The 26,915-nt window shown below is 41.0% G+C and overlaps 1 protein-coding gene across 2 annotated transcripts in view; it reads left to right on the top strand.

Moving 5' to 3' along the window:
• Window positions 1-26,915, top strand: part of SGCG (sarcoglycan gamma) — a 189,979-nt gene that overhangs the window by 110,360 nt on the left and 52,704 nt on the right. For both annotated transcript variants that reach the window (XM_069972053.1, XM_069972054.1), the window contains exons 3-4: window positions 10,579-10,680; window positions 14,942-15,029. In XM_069972053.1, coding sequence (XP_069828154.1) covers window positions 10,579-10,680; window positions 14,942-15,029 — 190 coding nt within the window. The remainder of the gene's footprint in view (window positions 1-10,578; window positions 10,681-14,941; window positions 15,030-26,915) is intronic.

Here is a 26,915-nt window from a genome sequence, read left to right on the forward strand (position 1 = left end):
TTGTATTTTTCCTTGAGGGCTCTCATATCTCTCTTTCCCCTTTTTGAGAAGAGAATACTTTTTCCCTTGTTTTACTAATCCACCTTCTGCCCTGCAGTGTCGGGGTACCTGTACTACAAGGGTGACACAAGCACCAGACTGTTACCTTGGCAAAACTAAGTGTCCAAGGGTGTCCCGGTTTCACTTGCGCTGCGAGATAGAGTACGTAGACTTTGATTACGGTTGCTTTGCTCTATCCGGGTCAGTTCCTCTGTACTAGGATACCACTCTGCACTGTTAAGAGAGGTTCACGGCGTGGGCAGGGGTGATCTCTGACTTGACCTCCTTTTAGTGGCTTAACACTGCATGGTGTCCATAGTTAAAGTCTTAGAAAAAAAGTCTCCGTGTGTCTGTGTCCACTACCACACTAGACTGCACTGTCCCCTAGGGGCTGTATGTGTATGTATACATAGAGCAGGGATAGGTAGAAAAGAAAGGGTATCTCCTATGGGCCACAGAATCACATAACAAAAACAGTAACCCTATAGTGACTACAGCTGTGCAATACATACATCCAAATTAACTCATAGAATACTGACATCTGGTGGTGAAATTCACATACAACTTCATCACCACCTTACTTTGGAGTGCAGGGCTTTTGCAACAGGTGTCAGACAAGAAACACCCGTGGTGGGACACCACTTATCCTCTTACAGAAAAAAAGATCTATGTGGTGATCTTTGCCGACATTTCTTACATGACAAAGTCTTAGGTCAGGTCAGGACTATAATGTTACACATGTAGTCCAGTAGACTTACATGTCACACCCCTGCTGGTTTGCTGAAACCATATTGTCTGGAGCAGCATTACCACATTGGGGCAAAAAATAAATCCAACTGTCTGGAATGTGAGAAAGCTAAGTGGTCAGCAGAATGGTGGAGAGCTCTGCATAACACAATTACTGTACCAGGACATCTAAGCATGGCAACATTTATCATCCATCCTACAGATATGCATGGGTGCCTGTTGGTGCCACAATCCCATATTTTTTTTTAGCTGAATGCGGCATCAGTGTCACCATGCAATATGATACCCTACAGAGACAGTAAGCCAGGCCTGCACTAAAGTCCTTCCTCTGCTGCCATCCCTTATTACTACTGTTACTGCTCAGCTTTTATGCCACACCTGATCACCTCTTCAGTAGCGTCCAAGCCTCCTGAGTGTTGCTGGCTATGACATGCTCCGTTGCTATTACTGTTTACGGGCTAACAGCATTGTATATATCTGTTACTCTTGAATTACCTTTTTGATGATCTAGAGGTGAAAGTAAAATTTTCATATTATAGATGTTTTTATACTTTGTATGGCTCTGAGAGTTGCACCCTGTATGGCTTCTATAGTTACCAGGTGGTGCAAACTGGACTTCAAAAGAGGATATATATATATGTATATATATATATATATATATATATATATATATATATATATATATTTAACATAGTTTGAAATGGCAGCATTTTTAGACATTATGATGTATTCCTCCATTTAGCAGAACTGAAAACATCCAGCAGTTTGGTTTTCAGATATAGATGCACTCTATATGACATTTGGAAATACTGAATATTATACAGTAGGTGTGGCAATGGTTATTCTAAAGTTTCTGCTTCCTGTGGTGAAAACTTAAATAGTGCAACCCCTGCCTCCATTGAAAACCATAAATAAAAAAAAAATGTCATGCAACAAAATCTGTAGAATATACAAGTAACAGCAAAGTGTACAGTATACTTCTATATAATAGTTGTATAGTTACAAATATTTACTGCCTTCCATTCTAAATTTGTGTCCAGCCATCATTTGCAGATATTTTTGTTGACAGTATGGATTGTGGCCACTAAATGGAACATGCTACCCCTCTAGGGCTCCAGGACTGTAATCTGCCACCTGAAGCAAGATGCTCATCTTGCCTCATGGCAGTAATGGCCCTAACTGGCTGATAGTGTGACACAACAGTATAATCATAAACCTGCAATGGTACACTACACTACATATGTTCTATTCCTCCCAGCTACTCTGTTTCCCTAAAAATAAGACAGTGTCTTATATTAAAGTTTACTTTCAAAGATGCACTAAGTCTTATTTTCAGGGGATGTCTTATTTTTCAATGAAGCGCAATTCACATTTATTGTTAAAAAAAATTAACATTTAGTATATATATTATATACTGTACAGTCTGGAGACTGTAACGATCTCCCACAGCAATCCCTGGACCGCTTGTACAACAGGAACTGTACTGCAGCTTCCAGCCACCAGGGGGAGCTCATCATAGCACATTCATACAGCACAGCAGGGACAGAGTACGGTATGGTGGCAGGTGATGGGATAACAGCAGACTGTGTGCAGCTATACGTCTGGTGGTAGGGGATAATGGGGATAGCAGCAGGTGACGGGCCTCTTGATGTCTTGCCTGCACACTTACAAGTGGGGTTGGCAGCAGGTGACAGTGTTCATGTCCTGCATGAAGCTGCTCTACAATGGACAGTGAAGGTAGGGGACAACGGGCTAAAAAGAATCTCATCTGCACACAAAATTTTTTCTAGGTCTTACTTTTAGGGGAGACCTTATATTTAGCAAATCTCTACTAGGTCTTCTTTATTATTCAGGGTATGTCTTATTTTCGGGGAAACAGAGTATTATTGATATACCCTTTAACAAGTATCAGTGCAAAATGTATAGGGGTTGAGGATTTATACAGTAACGGTTGATATGATCCACATTCTGAAGATGAGGCAATCTATTCCAATATCCCATAGACCAATACTACAGAGTTCATGTTGGAGAATAAGAGAACTAAGGATACATGTATTTATACAGAGAGTACCATTTCCTTACCTGTAAATCCAAGATCAAACACTAACTTCAGAAGCCTCGTACAGCGCAGCAAAGACAGTCCCGGTGACCTGTTTACCAAAGTATCCTGGCAGTCCCTGAGAAGTAGAACAGCCAGCTAGATTTTATGAAAGCTATCAGGGAATGAGTAGCAATGTTCTTGTTTAACCCCAGATGTTTCTCCTATTATCGGCCCTGATGCAACGCTGTAGGGGCATTAACCAGTCTGACTGCAGATTATTGCAGATTTTTTATCACGCTGTTAATTACACCGTAATGTGAATAAAACACAAATGTCTGATTAAATATAGTGCACCAGGGTGAAATTCAGCAAGAGAACATTATCTGACGCTTGGATCTTATCCAGGGGGAACGCGATGTTGCTGGCTGGAGAACAACAATGTTAAAATAGGATCTACAAAGTAAATACAGTGAAGACGCCTGCACCTGAAATAGCATGTGTTATATTAATTCAAGCTCTTCCCAGTGGAGTCTACATGGCTAGTGGGCGACGTTGGATATCTACGTCATTGATGGTCCTCAAATACCCCCTACAGGTAGGTTGGCTTTTCCTTAGGCTGGGTTCACACTAAGTTTTTGGAATCCGTTTTTTTCATCTGTTTTTTGCAAGTGAAAAATAGATTAAAAAAAGGATGCCTTTGTGTGCATCTGTTTTGATCCGTTCTTCCATTGACTTCCATTATAAGGGGGAAAAAAACGGATCTGTTTTTTTTTTAACGGACACAAAAATGAGGTCAACTACGTTTTTGTGTCCATTAAAAAAAACGGATCCTTTTTGATCCGTTTTTTTTTTTTTTTTTTATGATGGAAGTCAATGGAAAAACAGATCAAAACGGAGGCACACAAAGACATCCGTTTTTTTTAATCCATTTTTCATTTGCAAAAAACGGATGGAAAAACGGATTGCAAAAATGTAGTGTGAACCCAGCCTAAGGACAACACAATTTAACGCTAACTTGAATCTTATCACTTGCTGCTGTAGACAATTGTTTTACAGTACAAGTTACTTTTTGAAAATTTTTAGGGTATCATAAAGATTCCAATATTCAAAACCTATAGAGAAGGCTATTAACAAGCCGGAGAGCTCTTGGTCTGACAGGCCCAGTCTCAGTATTTCATAAGGAGATATTAATGTAAATGATAGTCTGGGGGGGAAACAGACATGGTAGCACATCCATATACTTATCACACAGAGAAAAGACCAGATTCCTTCAGCTCATAAAAATTCTTTCAAGCTTTATTATAAATCTTTAAAATGTCCGACGCATTTTGAACCAGCTTGTTTTTAATCAAGGTATCTGTGTAATATACATACAAAGTTAATGTGCAAAGTTAGTGAACATAAATGTTAATGACAGTTGTAAAATCATGAAAAACATGACCATAAGAATAGAGTCTGCTGGGGTGACTAACACTCACATAGAGATGCATAGAAAACGCTGAATTCGAGTCTCTGAAGAAAGAAGAGGTCACATGGGTTATAGTGGGATCTGAACAGCGTTGTAGCACTGGAATAACACTGCGCCACGGAAAAGCGTCCATCACAGGTAAGTATACATGAACCAAAGAGGAAGCAGAGGGTCGGCACTTCCAAGATAAAAACTTTGTTGTTTTATTCTAACTTCTTTAAAATTTGATTTATAAATCCACAAGGAAATGTGTAGAATGGTGCATGAACTGGCGCGTTTCTGTCCGGGTGACCCTAATCAGAGATAATATGCAGACAGATAGCATGTGTATACATGCATTTCTGCGAGGGAAGAAGGGGGGGGGGTAAAAGTATTTGGGGGGGTGCTTCTCCCCTCCCCCCCCCATTTATGTATTACATGGTCACAATTCATTTGAACGGCCGCTGTGTAATACTACATTTGATTTATTATTACAGGGTAAATGTATAATTGCCAGCTAATCACCATGGTTGTGTAAAGTGGTTCTCATGCGACCCTGTAACAATATATGTATATATATGACTACTGATAAGGTTAACTTTTGTTTTGTCTGACTTTCTGAAGTCAGACACTCCCCAGGATAGGATGGTTCCTAATTGAGAGTTATGGTACTTTTACACGGAGCGATAATTCGCCCGATCGCACGATTAACGATTTTGAATGAACAATGTTTTTTTTATAACGATCAGCGTTTAGATGGAACGATACATCGTACGGAAAAATCGTTATGCGATCGCTTAAGCCTATATCACACATAGGTAAAATTATTGAAAGAATGTTTACACGGAACGATCTGCGAATTTTTTGCGAACGACCAACGATAATTTGAGAACATGTTGAAAGATCAAAATGAACGATTTCTCGCTCGTCGTTTAATCGTTCGCTGCGTTTACACGTCCGATTATCGTTCGTATTTGATCGTTATCGTGCAAAAACGAAGGATAAATCGTTCCGTGTAAAAGGACCATTATGCTGCGTTTACACAAAGCGACAATTCGCCCAATCGATCATTTAACGATTTTTAAGCAACGATTTGGTTTTTATAATGATCAGCGTTTAGACAAATAAATTGTTAGAAAAATTGTAAGAAAATTCGTAAGAAAAATCGTTAATGCGATCGTTTTTAAGATCGCTTAAGCCCATCTTTTACATAGGGTGAATCTTTGAAAGACTGTTTACACGAAACGACCTGCGAATTTTTAGCGAACGATGAACGACGATTTGGAGAACATGTTGAAAATCATCAAAATGAACGATTTTTCGCTCATCACTTGATTGTTTGCTGTATTTACATGGCACGATTATCGCTCAAATGCGATCGTTATTGCGAAAATTCGAACGATAGTGGTTCCGTGTAAACGCAGCAGTAGCAGCTGCAGTTCTGCTTACAACTTAAAATCACAGACACAGACAGCTGATGTACTTATCAGTAACATAAGTTGGGGAAGCGCCCCCTTTCTTGATTTGTGTTAACTTTTATAGACAAAACATGGAGCGGTACTACTCATTCGCAGTGTTCAAGTATTGCAAACGTAACATATGCGTCAGAGTTCCTGGAATATATCATTGTGAGCGAGAGTTCACATTCCTTTCTTCCTTCCAGACCATCTTTCTGTCACACTCTGATCATGCTCTGGTCATCCTAAAATTCAGAGACTTCTATATATAGGTGTAGTCTCACGGGTCACAGTGGAAGCAGGTAAAATCACATCACCTAGCCTTATCACTACCTTCGAACACCATTTTACCCAAACACTATTTGAAATACACTCTACTCTAAAAGCAGTGGTTCCGTCTGGTGTATATATAGTATACATATTTACATATACATTGTATATACACACACTATCTCTCTACATTATAACTAGATATACACCACTGCTTTTAGAGCAGAGTGGTGGTCTGCATACTAGACAATAAGATGTCAACAATGGGAGGAAGGGAGCAGCATATCAGGAGGAGGAGACGCGTTTAGGAAAGGAATGGATTTGCAAAAATGTTTAATTTGATGAGTATAGCTCTATTAGCTGAGATGGAATACCCCTTTAAATTTTCTTATAAAAGCTCTATTCATTGAGATGAAAGAATGTTACGTTATCCCAACTTGGTGAGGCGCTCTGTGATTTGTATAAATGAACGGGGGTTTATGTGTATTACACAAGTGACATAATAATGGATCCACGCAAGAAAACAAAGGTCTCCTATCCCCCTTTATATGATAGCGGTAATTTAGGAGAATCCAGCAGCTTCCCACATTAAAGCTCACAGCCCGTGTCATCATTGTCAGAGTTAGCGGCTGCTGCTGCTGCCGGTGCTAAAACTGTCATTCAGGTCAACAGCAGCGTTCTCTCCTCTTCTGGGAATATCGCATCAGCGCGACCTATTAAACTCCTTATTTTTATCACAATGATGTACTGAAATACAGACAGGGTAACAAGCATCATTTACACACAAAAACAAGCCGCCAAATATATCCAATACTTTATATTTATGATGTCTTTTCTTCCGTCTAATTTAAAGAATACCTGTCAGACCTCCTGACATGCCTCCTACTGTTACTACTGACTAGGGCATCTCATAGGACTTTACATTGTGCCACTTCTACTCTTAGAACTATGGCCTAGATTCAACAAACTGCGCAATATAGAAACTGGTGTAAACTGCCTATAGCAACCAATCACAGCTCAGCTTGTATTTTGGCTGTTTTTTTCTCATTGGCTGTTTGGAGCATTTCCATGTTACCCAGTTTGCTAAATCTGGGCCTATAGGACTAAATTGACAACTGGGTGGTACCATTTTTTTTTTTTCCAATGTGATGTCCCCACGCACTGATTATGTTGAATAAGTGCAGATGTTGATAAACTAGATGGTAGGACTCACTTAAAGGGGAAATATGAGCAGGTTAGATGAATCTATTGTGCATGGGGCGCTGGGAATGAAGGTATATGTGTTACCTTCATCCTTGGCACCGTTCCTGTGCTGTTTAATGTGAAATCATCTGCCCTCTAAGCCATTAGGAGCACTGGGGGCAAGCTACCGCCTTCCAAGCCCCCAGTCCTTTTCGTCCCCCTCCATTGATATTGTTTGGGGGGGGGGGGGGGGGGGTTTCAGGGGGGCAGGGTTATGGCCGTCCAGCCCGCCCCTTCTAATGATTATCAATGAAGGGGGAAGTCTAGACTGGTGCTCTGGGGCTTGCCCCGCCCACAGTGCTCCTAACAGCTTACCAGGCAGAGGATTTCAGAATAAACTGCTTGGGGACGATGCTGAGGATGAAGGTAACAGACATACCTTCATCCTCAGCACCCTCTGCCTATAAGGCGTTGTCAGCAGGTGGGCTTCTACTTCCACATTAGACATCCGCTAGCTTATGGGACAATGGTGTAGCAGTGCTAGAGAAAGGGATGTAACTCCTCCATGGTTCCTCTAACACAGACTCCAGAGGAACGCAAAAATGTGCATTGTATTTGAATAAATGCAACTTCTATTGGATCCACTATGACGTAATGTTTGGGGGGCACTATATATATATATACAGTTGATCGGCAGCACTCTGCTGATCAGACATTGAGTGAATAGGCCATTGATGTTATAAACTTTACAACAAGTGAATGTACCGTCTTAAGGGCAATAATGAGATGTACATACCACATTTATCTGCTCCGCTGCAGTTAATCAGCTGGTGGGGATCGGTGGGCTGGTTGCTGTGATCTTTGCCAGTATTCAGGGGTTGTCCAGCGATTTAGAAATTTCTTTCAAATCAACTGGTGTCAGAAAGTTATATAGATTTGTAATTTACTTCTATTTAAAAATCTCAAGTCTTCCTATACTTATTAGCTGCTGTATGTCCTGCAGGAAGTGGTGTTTTATTTACATCCAGACACGGCGCTCTCTGCTGACATCTCTGGCCGAGACAGGAACTGTCCAGAGCAGGAGAGATTTTGCTGCTGCTCTGAACAGTTCCTGACATGGACAGAGGTGGCAGCAGAGAGCACTGTTTCTGAATGTCAATAAAACAACACTTCCTGCAGGACATACAGCAGCTGATAAGTATGGAAAGACTTGAGATTTTTAAATAGAAGTAAATTACAAATCTATATAACTTTATGACACCAGTTGATTTGAAAGAAAAACTTTTTCCCTGGACAACCCCATTAATGCACATGAGGTCTGTTGTGCACTGGAGTCAGGCCCAGCGGGAGCAATTCACAGATATCTCCACCCTGCGGTGACACGTGAACTCCTCTGCATTTTCAAACCCGCCTCCAGTTCCCTGCCCAGCCCGACCTGTCATTGTGTCTCGAGCACCGTCATTAGAGGGGGGCCCGCTCTGATGACAGCACTTGAGATTAGGACACAATGACAGGCCAGACCTGGCCCGCTGTCATGATGGCGCTCAGGATCAGGACACAACGACAGGCCTGGCAGGAAACTGGAGGTGGGCCTGAATATGCAGAGGAGTTTGGGCGTCACCAAGGGGGTGAAGAAACTCCTGTAACACTTACAATTTACTCTTGACGTGACCTTCTGGTGACCGTAAAAAGCTCCCTATACATGCAGAATGTATAGATAACACACCTATCATTTATCAATATGCCCCCTGGTGTACGCCATGGAGAAGGGGCAGATTCGACAAATTAAACAGAGGGCACCAGGTATGTTAACTATTCATTCTGCATGTAAACTTTTTTTTTTTTTTTTTTTTTTTTTTACTGTGAACTAGAGGATTGCTTTAAATTGTACAGCTAAGTATCATCCTTTGATGGATTTTGCTTTAATTATAAAAGTTTGCAGCGCTCCACGACTACCGTTCTGCAACCTACTTTCTTCTCTTAGATTCCTTCCAAAAGCCGTAATAGCTGCTGCTCATAAAAAGTATTTCCAGCTGCCGGTGCGATGGTGCCAAAGATTAGTATGCTTAACTATAGCGCAGCCTCACCCCATGCAGCAGCACAGAGGAGTAACCAGGAGAAGAGCTTTATGACTATGCTAGAGTAGCCAGGCAATATCAGGCTCGTAAAACATGGTGGGCAGACATAAAAACAAGAACCAAACACACTTAGAGATGACATAAACAGGACGCTCCCGCTTGGATATTCCTGCTGCTTTATGGTATCTGCACCCTTCAGAAAAGCGATGTCAAGCAAAGGTTTCGCAACTTTTCTACTGGTTTGACTATGAAGTTTCGCTGAGATTGCAAAGAAGACAGCCATTGTTCTGGATCATTGACTTTATGAGAAAATTTATACACGACCAAAGTATCTAACTGAAGTAAGATCATATGTTTATTACAACTCTAAAGCACCATGGGTCTTTAAATGATCACTGAGGGATTAGGTTACATGCTGCCCCAACATGTCTATAGAGAAGAAAGGGAGGGAATGGCTCTAGAAAGTTATTTTGATTGTTGCTGGTGTATTGGGATCTGGTATACTGTATATTTCAAGTTGTGCTACCTATTATTCCCTCATTGGATTGCTACCATAGTTGTCAGCATGACCATGTTGCTGCTTATATGTAGCAAACTCCATCTTGCATTATAGCCTATGTATATTATGTTGTAATGATATTGTATTCTAAAAAGTGGTAGATATGGAGAGATGGTTATAGTGTTATATTATAACTTCTGCGGAGATTATATTAGTGTGATGAGACAGATATGAAAGAGAGCGAGAGTTATGATGGAGAGTAGCGGTAGTTGTAGTAATGGCAATGAATAACTAGGGCCTCTCTCCTGGTGTATAGTGCTGAGCCTTGAAATAAGGAGATTACACTGATCAGTATTGCTCTATAATGTCTTTCATGCTGCTTTTGCATCTTAGAGACTATTTAGAGACATGGAAGAGCTGTTGGAAGAAAGAGTTCTGAGACACTAGGCCCCACATTTACTATGTGCCATTTATAATATTGGTGTTTTTTATGAGACAGAGAAACAGTTGGGCACCCCCTAGTCACCTAGGCACTGGGTGCATTTAGTGATCTATCACACCCCACTTACCTGTACTGTTTGGGGGGCTTGACACATATACTGATGACCATGTGCCAATTTTTTTCCTTTCTTTCTTTTTCTGGACAGGTTTCACATTCATATCAGTGACAATAACAATAGACAAATACCCCTGGGCACCATGAAACCACAAACTGATAAAGTTCACCAGCAAAGTAGAGAGCACTGGTGATACCGTATTGGAGGATAAAGTATGTGTTCTGTTTCCTTATAATAAAAAACATTTTCCTTTTCTTGTAGTCTGGAATGGGACATTTACGCGTAACCAGCGAGGGTCTACGTCTTGAGGGGGAATCGGAGTTCCTTTATCCATTGTACGCCAAAGAAATTAGGTCAAGGCTGGTAAGTATCTAAGTATATAAAGTACTCTCTGGAAATATAATTTCATAACAAAATGACATTCCAGGTTTTAGATAGAGGATTATGGCTAGGCTCACACACAGTAAAATTAAAGGGAAATCTTTTTCTTTCAAGTCTTCAAATTTTACTTCTATTTAAAAATCTCAAGTCTTCCCATACTTATTAGCTGCTGTATGTCCTGCAGGAAGTGGTGTATTCTTTCCAGTCTAACACCATGCTCTCTGCTGCCACCTCTGTCCATATCAGGAACTGTCCAGAGCAGAAGCAAATCCCTATATAAAACCTCTCCTGCTCGGGGCAGTTCCTGACATGGACAGAGGTGGCAGCAAAGAGCACTGTGTCTGACTGGAAAGAATACCGTACTTCCTGCACAACATACAGCAGCTGATAATTAAGGAAATACTTGAGATTTTAGGATAGAAGTAAATTAAAAATCTACATAACTTTCTGAAACCAGTTGATTTGAAAGAAAAAGATTTTCGCTGGACAACCCCTTTAAAGCAAACTACAATGGCAAAATAAAAAAAGAATGTCAAAGTCAATGGAAAAAAGCCTGTGCACATATTGTAAAAAAAAAAAAAACTGCTTCCCCAGGTGTAATGTCCATTCTAAAGCTAGGTGCACACTATGAAAAAATGTTGAATGATGAATTACACAAATAAAGTTTGTAATGGTATGAAATAGCAGACGTTACTTACTAAATGACGGACGTTTTTATGTAAGACGTCCATCTATAATCAGAGAACAGGTCATAAAGGAAAGCCTGAGTTTTCTCCTCTTTTCAAATCCATTCCTGGCTTTGGCTTCAAATCTTTGGCAGATAATCTGTCAGATAATCTTTCTGTGTAAATGCACCCTAACTGTGCTGGGACCAAAGCTGAGCAACCCTGCAGTTTCCATCACAGCCACTAGTGGCAGCAGAGCAGCCATGTCTCATATTTGCATTTTCTTCAATCAAGTTATATTACAACTTTTTTAAAGTAATGTAAAAAAATATATATATATATATATTTTTTTTTATTATTATTATTATTATTTTTTTTGTCTGACGGAATACCCCTTTCAAAGTGAATATCCACCATGTCATATTTGCATCCACCAAAGCAATCTGATTCATTTTACTTTATAATTAGTTGTGTGAAGGGGCTCTTCTATATAAACAGGTAACATAGTCATTCTATCAGCTACAGGGTCAGCATTGTCCCTCCTAAGAAGATAGTACAATACTGCAGTGTATACACCACTGCTACAAATAGTACTGTGACTGCAAAGACAGTACAACCACTTGTGAACATTGAAGAGGCTGCAGTCCCTTGTAACAGATCATGGATAGGTCTGAGAGCCAGACCCTGAGAATAGTCCAGCCATTTTTTATAAAAGCTGGAAACCCCCTTTAAATAATAACATTGCTGATACCTGCAGTTGCCACTAGGGACAGCCTAGAACACCAGTGTCAAACTACGGCTGTTGCAAAACTACAATTTCCATCATGCCTGGACAGCCAAAGCTAAAGCTTTGGCTGTCCATGCATCATGAGAATTGTAGTTTTGCAACAGTTAGAGGGCCACACATTTGACGCCCCTGGCTTAGAAGATTGAGTTCAGTGTATAAGCAGTAAGTAGAGCGTGTCTGTGCTCCCTCTAGTGGTGGTTTCAGATAGTCTTCTCTCTACCTGTTTTCTGGTGTTTATTTGACTTCTTCAGCAACCTTCTTAGTGAACAAAGTGCGGCACATTTCCTGTAATCCATTCCTTATATCCTCATACTGGAAATGATTCCCCTCTCTGTATTTTGCATTTTCTGGGCTGATTACATAAGTGTTTAATCTTCCCTAATTGGGGACTAACAGATCTCCACAGTCATTTCTAGCAATGCATTAAATGTCGCTGCTGTTAATAGACTCCTACTTTCTAACTAAATCCAATTTGATTTATTTTCTGTAGGTTCCTCTGTGGCATTTAATCTATTGTAATGAATGTCTCGTTGAGAACGTTCCCTTTATTTCGCTTTCATTCACCGTGGTGTCCTCAGTTATGTTCACAATTAATCCCGAACAACCATGGCAATGAAATATTACATTAACATTGATTTGGTCCAGTAATTGGATTGATCATGTGTTTTATGTTCGGATCTCAGACACAAAAGTAGCAAGAATATGTGGGGCTAAAAAAAAAAAAAAATCAAACAAAAAAAACAAAAAAGTTTTAGCTTTAACAATTTTTAGTTTTAGTTTCATGAGTCTTTGGCAGTTGACATTCTAGCCCTCTTTATCAAGCTCTCCTGAACGACCAGTGTCAGACGATGTCAGTGGTGATAGGAGTCAGGCGTGATAGAAAATCACCACAGGACCCCTTTGTTCTGGGAGAGATAAGCCACAGCAATAGCTCTCTGGCTGCGGCTTATCCCTCCCCTTCGCATAGAGAACACAGGAACCCGAGGGCTGGACAGGAGAGGTAACTGATGTCAGAACAATCACTTGTCTGCCAGTTATTAAAGAAGTATGGCCACCTTAAGTTACATGAGATAAGTGAATCAATTTGTAATAATAATTGATCAGACTTGTTCTTAAAGGGGTTATCCAGTGCTACAAAAACATGGCCACTTTTCCCCCTCTCTTGTCTCCAGTTCAGGTGTGGTTTGCAATTAAGCTCCATTTACTTCAATGGAACTGAGTTTGAAACCCCACCGAAACTGAAGACAACAGTAGGGGGGAAAGTGGCCATGTTTTTGTAGCACTGGACAACCCCTTTAATTTTTCTAAAAAGGTAGGTCCCCAATGTCCAAACAGTTCCCACCTCCATTATGTAGATTCACCCAATAGGTAGGTAATCTCCTTTTTAGGTAGATGCCCCTTATGGATAGGTACTCCCCCCCGCCCGCCTGTTATGTTGGTGCCCCCAGTAGGTAATTCCCCTTCATTAGGTAAATGCTCCAGTAAGTAGGTATTCCCCATTAGGTAGACACCTCCAGTAGGTCGATGATCCTTCACCCATTAGATTGCCCCAGCAGACAGGTTATCCTCTACCCATCAAGTTGATGTCCCCATTCGGTATAGGTCCCCCCCCCCCCCACACACACACACACCAATAGTATACAGCTCTGAAACCACCAAAAAATCAATTAAAAAAAATCCCATTTACCACCTCTCTGCTCTCTCTTCCTCTGTTGCTTGCCCAGTCACCTGAAGCCACACAGGACCTTCTCCTACAGGCTGTGCGCAATAAGGTTATGCCATCCCTTGTCACCCACAGCAGAAGTGCTGCTATACAGTACAGGAGCGGGGAATCCGGACAAGATTGGAGACCCTGCCCCTGTATGTGCATTCCATAGCACACTGTGAATGAATGGATCCCGGCACTCGCTCTTATAAATTGCTTCTTCAAAGTTTTATTTTAACGTAAATGCAGACGCTGCACGCGTTGCGACCCTCCGGTCTTTCTCAACAGCATGCAGCGTCTGCATTTATGTTAAAATAAAACTTTGCAGAAGCAATTTATAAGAGCGAGTGCCGGGATCCAATCATTCATTTGGTCCATTGTTTGCCACGAGCACCGCACCATCATAGTTCTGGAGTGGCAGTTAATATACTCATAGCACACTTTGTTATTGGGGCCGTTCACCAAGAACTATACATACAGCCCTGCTCCTATACAATACATTATAGGCATCGGCACTCACTTCACATGTCTTTACCTATCATATCTCATTTAAAGGGCTTCTTTCAAATCAACTGGTTTCAGAAAGTTAGACAGATTTGTAATGTACTTCTAGTTAAAAATCCCAAGTCTTCCCGTACTTATCAGCTGCTGTATGTCCTGCAGGAAGTGATGTATTCTCTCCAGTCTGACACAGTGCTCTCTGCTGTCACCTCTGTCCATGTCAGGAACTGTCAAGAGCAGCAGCAGATCCCTATAGAAAATCTCTCCTGCTTTGGACAGTTCCTGTCTCGGACAGAGGTGGCAGCAGAGAGCACTGGAAAGACTGGAAAGAATACACCACTTCCTGTAGGACATACAGCAGCTGATAAGTACTGGAATACTTGAGATTTTTAAATAGAATTACAAATCTATATAACTTTTTGCCTTTTTTTTTTCTTTTGCTGGAGCAGCCTTTTAACAATACTAGTGTCTTCAGAGCATGCATCATTTCCGAAGTTCTGCTCTTCTGTATAAGCCGATGCATAATGTAGATGGTGTATTTTTCTATGTAATGATTAGGTGTAACACCTGTCTCATTTCCCACAGGACAATTCTCTGCATTTGCATTCTTCTCAAAACATTACAGTAAATGCGAGGAACTCCGAGGGACAGATCGCGGGCAGACTGACAGTGGGTAAGAGCACTCTCTGTATCCGGTGTATCTGTACACCCCCTAACAATTATTATAATAATGGTCTCTGGATGATAATTGTGAGTGTCATACGTTCCTGTGTAAAGAATATACTTACAGCACTAAATAATGCAGCAGGAAATTCCGAGTATATCACCGATAAATCACACATTCTCCGACAGGATTTCTCAGCATAATGTTCAATATATTTAGATAGAAAGTCGAGGATTGATTAAACTGCAGAATACTTGCATACTCTCCAAATGACTGTCACGGCTACTGTAGATCATTATTAGATGGAAGAACACTCAATTGTGCCGCTATAAATGAAAAATATTGGACAGCCGGAGTACAGGAAACATTAGGAGACTGAGTGTAACACAAAAAGACTACAGATGTAAAAGAAAAAAAACAACATCTCAGCATATTGTCCACAGAAGCTTATTATAGTCTTATTAGCTCTGCAACAGCTCTGTACAATATGTAGTGGTCATATTGGGGTACTGCATGTCAGCTCTCCTTTTGATCAATAGGAGCTAAGCTGTAGTAACCCAGAACTGTCACTACACAATGTTACAGAGCTGTCTGCTTCTGGCCCCATTCCCTGTGTGTTTGGTACCACATATCAGTGGGGTGCCAGGTGTCTGCAGCACACCATCCAGATATTGATGGCTAATCCTGAGGACAAACCATGAATAAAAAGAAGTTCTGGAAAACCCGTTTAACACATGAGCTAAGACACTGCTGCAGATAAACAGTGAACATAGTATCTCTTGCTCTGGAGGACTCCAGTGTCTAATTTTAATGGAAACTATGCAATTTCTCATTTCACCTGTGGGGGCACTGTGTAGGAATTGAACACTTGTTCATGTGTCTACATATAGTACTGTGCAATACAAACACCACAATACAGTGTAGTCTGTGCAAAAAAAAAAAATCAGTCGGTTAGGTCTGTATTTCCTATTTTTTGTGATGTCACAGGAACCAAATAGAGATGATCAAACAGGGCCGATGTTCTGGTTCGTACGAACCCGAACCATCGGCATTTGACTCCCGCTGCCTTCCCGTTCCATGGCAACAGGAAGGCAGCGGGAGTCAAATGCCGATGGTTCGGGTTCGTACGAACCAGAACATCGGCCCTGTTTGATCATCTCTAGTACCAAATACACAGAGAACAGAACCAGAAGCAGACAGCGCCATACATTATGTAGTGATAGTTCTGGGTTACTACAGCTCACCTCTCATTGATGTGAATAGGAGCTGAACTGCAGTACCCCAAAACGACCACTACGCATTGTACAGAGCTGTTGTTTCCAGCTCTGTTCACTGTGTATTGTGGGCACCAAGGCCATAGCAAAAAGCTGATAGTGGGGTTCTTCACTGATCAGATATCGGTGGCTTATTCTGAGATTAGTCCCCAAAAACCCCTTTAAGTTTGTGAACTTGACACATTATATATGCCAACATACTGTATGTGTGTTAATGTTTGTGCTATAATCAGGCAACACTAAAACAATATAGGACGACCAGTCAGCTATTGATCTAGGTTGCTTTTTGTTGCAAAGTGTAAATGAGATTTCCCTGGCATCTCCATACTTCCAGTAGCTATAAATAACAGGACGCTAGCAGCTACAGTACTTATGTCCAGAATTATTCTGAAAGGTTATAATTGACTTCAGTGCTGGATTCGTGACTTTAGCTAAATGTAACATAGAATTTGTCAAATTTCAACTGATGGTTAAATAGCGGTTTCTAAACTTGTGAGATGACAGGTCGCCTCCTCCTGCAATTTACTTGCAGTCGAAAAGCCGTTTTACTCTGGGGAGAGGAGGTCTAGCAGCAAACAGGACTTATATTTACCCTTTCAGATGGAAATCACTCTTCCTCTTTTGGATATGAGATTGGATATTCAGCACTGTTAGTCAACTTCATGGACAGCTGCTTCTTACTTGTTTCCCCCTTTACATGATCCTAGAGCCATTTTACCATCCTTTGCTTGCTAAGGGTCCTTGCACACTACGGAATTTCCATGGAGACATCAAGTGGATTCCGCCAGGTGGCCTCCGCTTAAAGTTCCGTCCGTTCCATAGACTCAATGACATGTAAATTTTTTTGGGCGGACATCAGAATTCGCCGACAAATATCCCTGAGTCTATGGAACGACTGGAACTTCAAGCAGAGGCAGCCCGGAAATCTCCACGGAAATTCCGTAATGTGCACGTACGCTAAGAATGTGGTTCCTCTAGGGAGGGGAGTCTTGTGCAGGTTCTTAACCCCAACAAAAAATAGTATGGTATGGAACCAACCAGGACAGGACTATCTCTATCTCATTACACCTGGTTAAATGGGGCCATAATGTGTAACCATGGCTAAACTTGGCTAGGGCTCCACTCTACCATGAGCACCAAGAAAGAATTAGACTGCAGGAACATTGGGGTCATTTGGATGCATTTTTCTTTATGGCATCATACTTATTTTGATATAAAAAAAAAATCTTTGAAATTGTTCAGGGTAAAATTCAAAGTAAAGACTGGATCAGAGTGGATGTCTGGTCAAAATAATAAAGACGCCATACTAAGCCACCCACTCCCGTTCCTCCGGCGTTCTCCAATCCGATTCGCTGACAGCCCGCTCAGCCAATCCCTGTGCTGCCCCAGGTCGCTCAGCCAACCCCTGTGCTGTCAGTGAGGTAGGACCCGGAGAAGCAGACTGGAGCAAGGAACAGGAGCAGGGTGGGTGAACCCCCCCCCCCCATGCAATGTCTAATAGCTGCCAGATGTCGCCACAAAATCAGTAACATCAGGTAGCTGCTGATCATTGCCTCCAACTTGCTACCACCCTCACCCTCCTTACCACTACGGAGAACAGAAGTGGTAGTGCTGTGCAGATAGCTCCTTTGATTTAAAAGTTGACTTTGATGTGGCCATGTCGCAGCTTATCACTCAGCAGAGCATGAACAGGAGATGGAACCATCAACCCCATATACAGTAATGTATGAAAAAACATGTTGACTGCAGAAGAGAAACTAAACCTAATTTTTAATAAAGACCTATGGGAAAATGTTTTTGTGCCAAAATATTTACAATGCAGTAATAAAACAAAAAAAAGCCTTCAAAGGTTAACGTCTTGAAGTGTCTGTCAACTGGCTTATCTACAGAGCAGCAAGTCTGTTGTGTCTGATTGCGGGTGTATTGTTTGTTTCTCAGATAAAACTCTTTAATCAGGATGTGTCTGGCTTCACTGCCGCACTTCAGTAACCATCCCTTTCTTCAGCCCTGGTAATTACTAGAGTACTGTAGTAACTTATTACACCTTAGGAGAATATGCCGCCAGTCCCGCATCCCGCCTGCTCCCTCCTATTCATAATACGCTTGATTGCAGACCATATTTTATAAGGAAATTCATTAAATTCTAATTGACAATTCCACCAAGCAATTAACTTTTGCCTCTGTGTGCTTTGGCATTGTGTTGATCCGTCTTTTACCTTAGATATTTGTTTCTCCTTTAGGAAGTACCATGAATAATTAAATGACTGTATTTTTCAACGCCGATGCCGGAAAGTTATCTTATATTTCCCATCGAAAACTTTACGCCTCATTAATATTGTTTGTGCCTTAAGACACGCGTACAGACAGACAGACAGAATCAATAACCTCGAGGTAGCTGTGACTATTAGACATGTATAATGAACGGGCATGATGCTGAAAGGAAATCTTATTTATTCCCATGGAAATGTCACATCTCAATAGAAATATCGTTTTAATGGTCTGTTTTGTCAAATCCCCGTCTTGGTCAGGGGTCTGGCGGGTAACAAGATGCTACCTTTTGTACTGAGCATTAAAAATCAACAGTTTACATATTAAAAGCATCTCGTTCCTTTGATCAAGAGGTTTTGTGTGGTCCGAATTGCTTTTAGTTCTATTTTTAATACAAAGTTAGTCGGGAACCATGGGAGGGCTTTGAGTTTAGAAGAACAAAATGGAATAGCATGATCCAGGTCTGCAGAAAGGATCCTTTACTTGTTTGCCCCTGGTCATGCTTCTCAGTGGGGGAGTAGTCAGTGTCCCGTATGGTTTTTACATGGTAAGATGTTAAACCTTGGTGAATATTTTAAGGACTGTGACCTGTGGAGATGAACAGGGCACAGCATGACGTTCTCCAATTCCTTTTACTATAGAAGTTGACTTTAGCATTCCCATGGAGGGTGACCCCCATACACCATCCACTACAGAATAGCCTTATATAAAATCTGCACATTAGCTACAACTAACAATCCAAAGATAAAAGAGTCACTCCCCAAAATTACAGCAAAAATAGAATTTTTATTGAGCTATTTTGGAACAGTACACAAGGTCCACTTTAAAGCAGTTGTCCGCGGACCAAAGATAGTCTTACCTGTTATTCCTGGTGCTCACTTTCTAGCTCACTCATTATCAGAGTGGGGCAGGTGCATGTGGAGACCTTCACATGTGGATATGACTACGTCTACACGCGATGTCCAATAGCTGCCCAATGTTGCAGCAACATCAGCAAACATCCATGGGTCCAGCTTTAGAATTTTGAGGCCAAATCATAACCTTAAACTCTTGGTCATGGTTCTTAAACTATCCCTCAACAGTTTTATGAACGTGCAGAACACAGGACCCAAGGTTTTCCAGCAGAACAAGAACTTTACGTTAGCTTCCTTCAATGGTTCATCTCGGTGCTACCTCTCCCCCAGATAAGTGACTTACACATGGCTATCCACATGATGTAAAAGAAAACATACTTCTGCAGACCATACCACTTTCTTTTGTAATGGCCAGCAGGTGTGGACTTGCTGTACTACTCAACCAGTTTGGCTTTGGGCTACACCAGGGAGGAGAGTCTAAGTTCCCTCCCAGGATGTGGAAGCTGAACTTCTGCGGCTAGAGGACACCTGGTCTCTCAACAAGTTTGGTCCCGGTGTGAGCAGCTGGTTCCCAAGTCGGTGCAAGGTATCGGGGAAGAGGCCGAGTGTATATGGTCAGCAAGCTTGGTCATCAGCGGAAGAGTCAGCGCAGTACCAGAGATGAGACAGGAGGTATCATAGTCCGACAAGCTAGCCAGACAAGGGTCAAGGGAGACGGCTTCAAAGGCAGGTCAGACAATCTGAGTCGTCGACGGGAGAGGCAGGCAGTACAGACAAAAGTCAGGCAGAAAGGGTAAACAGGCAAAGGACAGGATACAAGGTAATACAGCTTAACAGCACACAGATACCCTTGCTTGTAATGCTAGAATCCACCAATACTTAGGCAGGGGAGGGGCGGGGGGTGCCAGTTTAAATGAGTGCAAGTGTTTCTGGATTGGCAGACGGCAGTAGCAGGGGGAGACAAGCTGCCTCTAAAAATCCACAGCAGTTAGCTGCCTGTGCACCTTAGTAGCCAGAGGTATCATTGCAGCAGAATGAGGAAGAAGACATCGGAAGATAGGAACAGCCCCAGGAAGAACATGGGGTACCGCAGAGGTGCAAACAAGACGGCACTGGTTAATCCCTTTTGGCAGAGTGACACCTTTATTGGTCTTCCATTGCTTTATAATGTTTACATTTCTATTGTAGGCGCTATAGGCAGTGGTCATGGGTCAGTAAGAACACTTTGACTGGTCCACCTCTATAAAGGCCATTATGCAGCAAGTTATGATGCACTGTGTTCCATGCACCTTTCAGTCTGAATTAACCATAACAGCAGTTCAATCTATAGTAGGTCTTCTGTAAAATCAGACCATGTAAACAAGCCATTGCTCCCACATGCACTACTTTTGCGTGCCCATAACCCTGTCACTGGTCGCTGTTGTCCTTCCTTGCACCACTTTTAATACGTACTGGCCACTACATATCAGGTACATCCCATAGGACCTGCCACTTTAGCTCTAACCCAGTAGTCCAGCCATCACAATTGTCCATTATTCCATTCACTCGAATTCTTATTCTTGCCCATTTTTCAATTTCAATTTCAAGTCAATCAGCTTAAAGTGTCAATGTCGTTTACATTTTTTTTGCAGAAATCAATAGTTCAGGTGATTTTAAGAAACTTTGTAATTGGGTTTATTAGGCAAATATGCCATTATCTGCAGTCAAAAAGACTTTCCCCAGCCCCCCCTCTCTCCTCTCTCTCATCCACTGCTCATTATCAGGAAAGCTCGACTCTTTTACGTCAGTCGGGTCCTGTCTGTTCTATGGAGAGGGGAGGGGGGAGAATGGAGGAGGAAGATTAGTTGCCAGCAGAGAGCAGAGAACAAAGGATTACACAGTGGGAGCTGTGTGAAAGCCAGTATTCAGAGGTCAGAGAGGTCAGTGCTGACTTCAGAGGAGAAAGCCCGGTGATGAAGCTATAAATTAAGTCTTTGTTGTCCTGTTTTGGTGCCTCGCCTCCCTCCATCCCTCCTCTCTCCATAGAAAACCATGAAGACAGGGGGGAGAGCTTCAAACTGCTTTTTCATGATAACAATGCATTTTTCGGCTAATAAACCCAATTACAAAGTTTCTTAAAATCGCCTGTACTATTGATTTTTGCAAAAAAAAACATAAAAATTAAATGACAGTAACACTTAAAAAAATTGACTGTTCACTTACCGTATAACTTCCCTTCCTTCCCATTCACAGGTGCCACAGCTATTCTGTTTACCTGTCATTGGTTTCAGTGTTATGGCCGATGGGTGCACATGAAAGGCTAGCCTAGAGAAGAGTTTTGTACAGTTTGTATTTATCGATGTCTTGGATGAAGTTTAGCACATGGTGTGTGTTCCATCCTGTGGCTTAATGTAAGCCGGCATCTGCATCTTCTCTTCAGAAACTATGTTTGATCTATTTCAGGAAAGAACTTTGGATAAAGTCATTAATTATGTAAGTCATTCATTATCCTAATCACAGTAATCCTCCGCCGGCTCCCCCCTTATGACAGTTGGCTCAATAATTTACTGTCAGAGCAAAGGGAATTTGTGCGCTCACGTCAAATTAAAATGTGCAGAATCCTGTCATTAAAACGCTCCGAGTTTTCCTTCAGTTATTAATTCATATTTGGATTGGTGTAAAACACGGACTTTTTGTACCTTGTGAAAATTGGTGGGAAAAAAAAGATGTTCACAATTTTTATGCACATACAGTAGTTCTTAAAAGATGGTGACTGCTTCATTCGAGGGATAGTCACAAAGTGCCACAAAGTAATCTTCTACTGTAAATCCGGAGGACACTACATTCAAGGTGTGGCAGTAAGTCTTCATTATTGGTACTTTTTTCTTTCTAGCGAGGGGTTAACTTTTGAAAAGGGGTCCATTTTTTTACATGATAGACTTTAACCCTTAGAGGACCGGGCCAATTAAAATTTTTGCGTTTTCGTTTTTCCCTCCTTGTGCTTAAAAGGCCATAGCAGTTGCATTTTTTCACCTAGAAACCCACATGAGCCCTTATTTTTTGCGCCACTAATTTTACTTTGCAATGAGAGGCTGAATTTGTTCATAAAGTACACTGCGAAACCAGAACAAATTAAATGTGTGGTGAAATTGAAGAAAAAAAAACATTTTTATTTTTTTACTTGGAGGGTTTTTGTTTTTACGCCGTTCGCCCTGGGGTAAAACTGACTTGTTATATATGTTCCTCAAATTATTACAATTACAACGATATGTAACATGTATAATTTTTATTATATAAATTATTTATTTATTTAAAGGCTTTTAAAAAATTCAAACCATTGTTAACAAATATATGTTCCTTAAATTCGCTCTATTCCCAGGCTTATAGTGCTTTTATCCTTTGGTCTATGGGGCTGTGTCAGGTGTCATTTTGATGCGACCAAAAATGCGCAATTTTGCACTTTGGGATTTTTTTGCGCTTACGCCCTTTACCGTGCGAGATCAGGAATGTGATAAATTAATATTTCGGGCAATTACGCATGCGGCGATAACAAACATGTTTATTTATTTTTATTTATAACATGAAAAAAGGGGGGTGATTCCTGCAGTTCTATGTCCATATAATCCATAAACAGCATGTGTGATGGGGTGACCCGCTGGGAGTAGTAGTCGTCAGCGGTGGTAGGTCGGACCCGGGTAGCCAGTTGCCAGATGTTAGGTCACGGTTATGGCACGAGGGGAGCTGAGTAACCCACGGGAACCTGACCATGTGGGGCCCTAACAATTCTTTGTTGCCCTTAGTCATGGCACCGATAACTAGACCAATGCCAGGGTTCAGAAACAACGGTGGTTGTGTGTTTATTAACACGGTGATTGTCAATAGCAACAGTCTCTCTGGGTGCAACCAGGAATAGGCAACCTTGAATATAGCTAAGCAGATGGGGGATGCTGCAATAGGCCGTGGTGTGACAGAGTTACTTTGGATGAGAGGAATCTTAATTGAGAATGAGGGTAGTAGTTCCCTGAGAATGATGCTGGGCGGAATAGACTGAATAGAATACTTGCTGTTGGTGATGATGAGAGAAGTAGTGACTGAAGAACGACACCCAGATCTTTGAATATAATGAAGAATCTTGAAGAGGACACTGGTCAGGACTGGACCATAATCTGTCTCTGGAACAGGGGAGCGAATCACCCTGAGTTGCGGCCTTGTTTGGATGCAGCAGAGCACGTTCTCCCTCCTGAAGGTGGAGGAGAGAACAACACAACCTTCTCCCTTGAGGGTAGAGAGAAGACTACTGAGGTAGAAGGGAAGTGACTAACCCCAGCCAAAAGCTCGACAGCTATTGGGGTTACTATGGCAGCCGGGGAAGTCACATGACACTGGCCAGTTGCATCATCACACCATTAGATAACAGGCAAATGAATATGCATAGAGAAATATGAGAAATACCAGACTCGAACACTGGGGGCAGTACAATACAACCAGTTTGCAGTGGCCATTAACTCTTTCCAGTACAGGCACAAGTGAAATACTGATATACACAGAGATACACAGAGATGTGAAGAAACATAAAGAGAAATCTTCTGTACTGGGACACTGCACATGGAAGGCAAGGCATTAAAGAACACTAGTGAACAGTCCATTGATTATGTATGGGACTATTTAAAAGGGTTATCCAGCGTTAGAAAAATATGGCTACTTTCTTCCAGAGACAGCACCACTCTTGTCTCCACTTTGGGTGCAGGTTTTGTAACTTGGTTCCATTGAAGTGAATGGATCTTAAAGGGGTTGTCCAGCGAAAACCTTTTTTTTTTCTTTTTTCCAAATGAACTGCTTTCAGAAAGTTATATAGATTTGTAATTTACTTGTATTAAAAAAATCTCAAGTCTTCCCATAGTTATTAGCTACTATAGGTCATGCAGGAAATGTTTTATTTTTAGTCTGACACAGTGCTCTCTGCTGACATCTATGGCCGAGACAGGAACTGTCCAGAGCAGGAGAGGTTTTCTATGGGGATTCATAGAAAACCGAGACAGAGTTCCTTTCTCGGCCAGAGATGGCAGCAGAGAGCACCGTGTCAGACTAAAAATAAAACAACACTTCCTGCATGACATACAGCAGCTGATAAGTATGGGAAGACTTAACATTTTTAATACAAGTAAATTACAAATCTATCTAACTTTCTGACACCAGTTGATTAGAAAGAAAAAGATTTTTGCTGGAAAACCCCTTTAATTGCAAACCACACCAGAACTGGAGACAAGAGCGGGGCTGTCTCCGGAAGAAAGTGGCCATGTTTTTGTAGAGCTGGATAATGTGAGTACAGTTCTCATGTATATTTGGCAGTGTTAATGACCACACAACCCAAGTTCATTGGTAACTTTGTGAATTCATAGTCACTGAGCTCTCCCTAGTTGTGAGTTTTACCATGGACTGTGTGCAGATAAACAGGACATATGGAGTTGTATGCAGTGGGTTTATACAGTAAATGTAAGGCTGGGTTCACACAATGTTTTTTTTTTGCACTCAGTTTTTTTCATCCATTTTTTGCAAAAAAAAAAAAAAAAAGAAAAAAAGAAAAATTGTGTGCATCCGTTTTTTGTTTTTTTAACTTACACAAAAATAAGGTCAGCTGTGTTTTTGTATATATTTAAAAAAGGATGCGTTTTAATCGTTTTTTTTATAATTAAAGTCAATGTAAAAACGGATCACACACAGGATCTTTATTCTTACCGTTATTTGGACTCATAATGACGGCTGTCCTAAAAACGTCCCCCAAAAAAGATGGTGTGTGAACATAGCCTATTGTTGGATTTCTCATGGGGGTCAGGTCCATTCTTGTTATGGCTATGGGCTTAGAGGAATAGTCATCCGTTTTTTTTACCACTTCCATAATATTTCATAACCAGATAAAAGAACGGCTTAGGAACGTTGTAAAGCAGAGTGAAAACCCCGGCTAGAGCTGTAATGGCATATTACTCATCATACAACCTTCCCGGAAAAATATATAATAGAGAAACTACTGAACAGAGGGGAAAAAACTGGAGGGCTCTTCTATGTGCTGTCTTTTTCTTCAAGTGGAAATAAATGATCTTTGTTACCTTCCCAGCAGTTTTACGGTAAATTTAACCACAGAGCAGAAAAATATCCTAAATTGCTGTTATGTTGCTATATTGTTGCTATGTAATTTTTGCCTAAATACGAAAGGTCATTTTCTCAGCAGGTGACCTTACACCATGTATTGCATTTGCAGCGGCTAAAAGCTGTGAACCACAGGGAAAGATTTTTTTTTTTTAGTTATGTGGATTGGTTTAAGTTGTTTTACAATTGTTTAAAGGAATACAAAGAGAAAATAGTAAAGTGCAGGACATTGGCGCACACAATATAATACTGGTTACTATACTAGGACAGCGTAGCCTATGATTAGTGAGTCACTGGGCTACACATACACGTCGGCATCCATGTGGTGATTTAGCCTAAGCTGCTGTACATTAGTGACTAAAGTTGCGCTTTTTTAAATTAGAGTCAGACTGAAACATTCTTTTTAACCCCTTAAAGACAGAGCCTGAAATGGCTTAATGACAGAGACAAATTTTATGAATATGACCAGTGTCACTTTATTCATTAATAACTTCGGGTAGCTTTTACCTATCCGGCTGATTCTGAGATTGTTTTCTCGTGACATATTGTACTTTACATTTCTGGTAAATTAAAGTCGATACTTATAACAAATCTTTATGAAAAAAAAAAAAAATAACAATAAAAATAATAATTTTTCCAACTTTGAAACTTTTTTGCTTATACAGAAAGTGGTTATACCACATAAATTATATATTAAATAGCATTAGCAACATGTCTACTTTATGTTGGCAGCATTTATTAAACTATATTTCACTTTTTTTAAACAATACAAAGCGTAAAACATTAGCAGCAAATTTCCAAATTTTCTGTAAAATTTCAAAATCAGATATTTTTAGGGACCTGTTCAGGTTTGAAGTGTATTTGAGGGGCCTGTATGTTAGAAAGCCCCACAAAGCACCCCATTTCAGAAACTGCACCCCCCAAACTCTGCAAAAGCATATCCAGAAAGTTTTTTTAACCTTTTAGGAGAGTCACAGAAATAAAAGCTAAGTGCGTAAGAAATTTGAAAATTTTAATTTTCTGTGCAGAGATTTTATTGTAATCCAATATTTTTCATATTTATAAACTTATTACCAGAGAAATGCACCCCAATATTGATTGCCCCGTTTCTGCAGTTTATAGACATGCCCCATATGTGACCCTATTGTGCTATTTGACGCAACCACAAGCCTCAGATATAAAGGAGCGCCTAGTGAATTTCAATGGCTCCGTTATATTTGGTCATTTCTGACTGTACCACTTCAGGTTGGCAGAGGCTCTGGGGTGCCAAAACCTAAAAAAACACCCCTAAAGGGACACCATTTTGAAAACTAGACCCCTCAAGGAATGTAACAAGGGGTGCGGTGAGCATCTGGACCCCACAGGTGCTTCACAGA

Source organism: Dendropsophus ebraccatus, chromosome 5 (genome assembly GCF_027789765.1).
Source record: "Dendropsophus ebraccatus isolate aDenEbr1 chromosome 5, aDenEbr1.pat, whole genome shotgun sequence".
Classification (NCBI taxonomy): domain Eukaryota; kingdom Metazoa; phylum Chordata; class Amphibia; order Anura; family Hylidae; genus Dendropsophus; species Dendropsophus ebraccatus.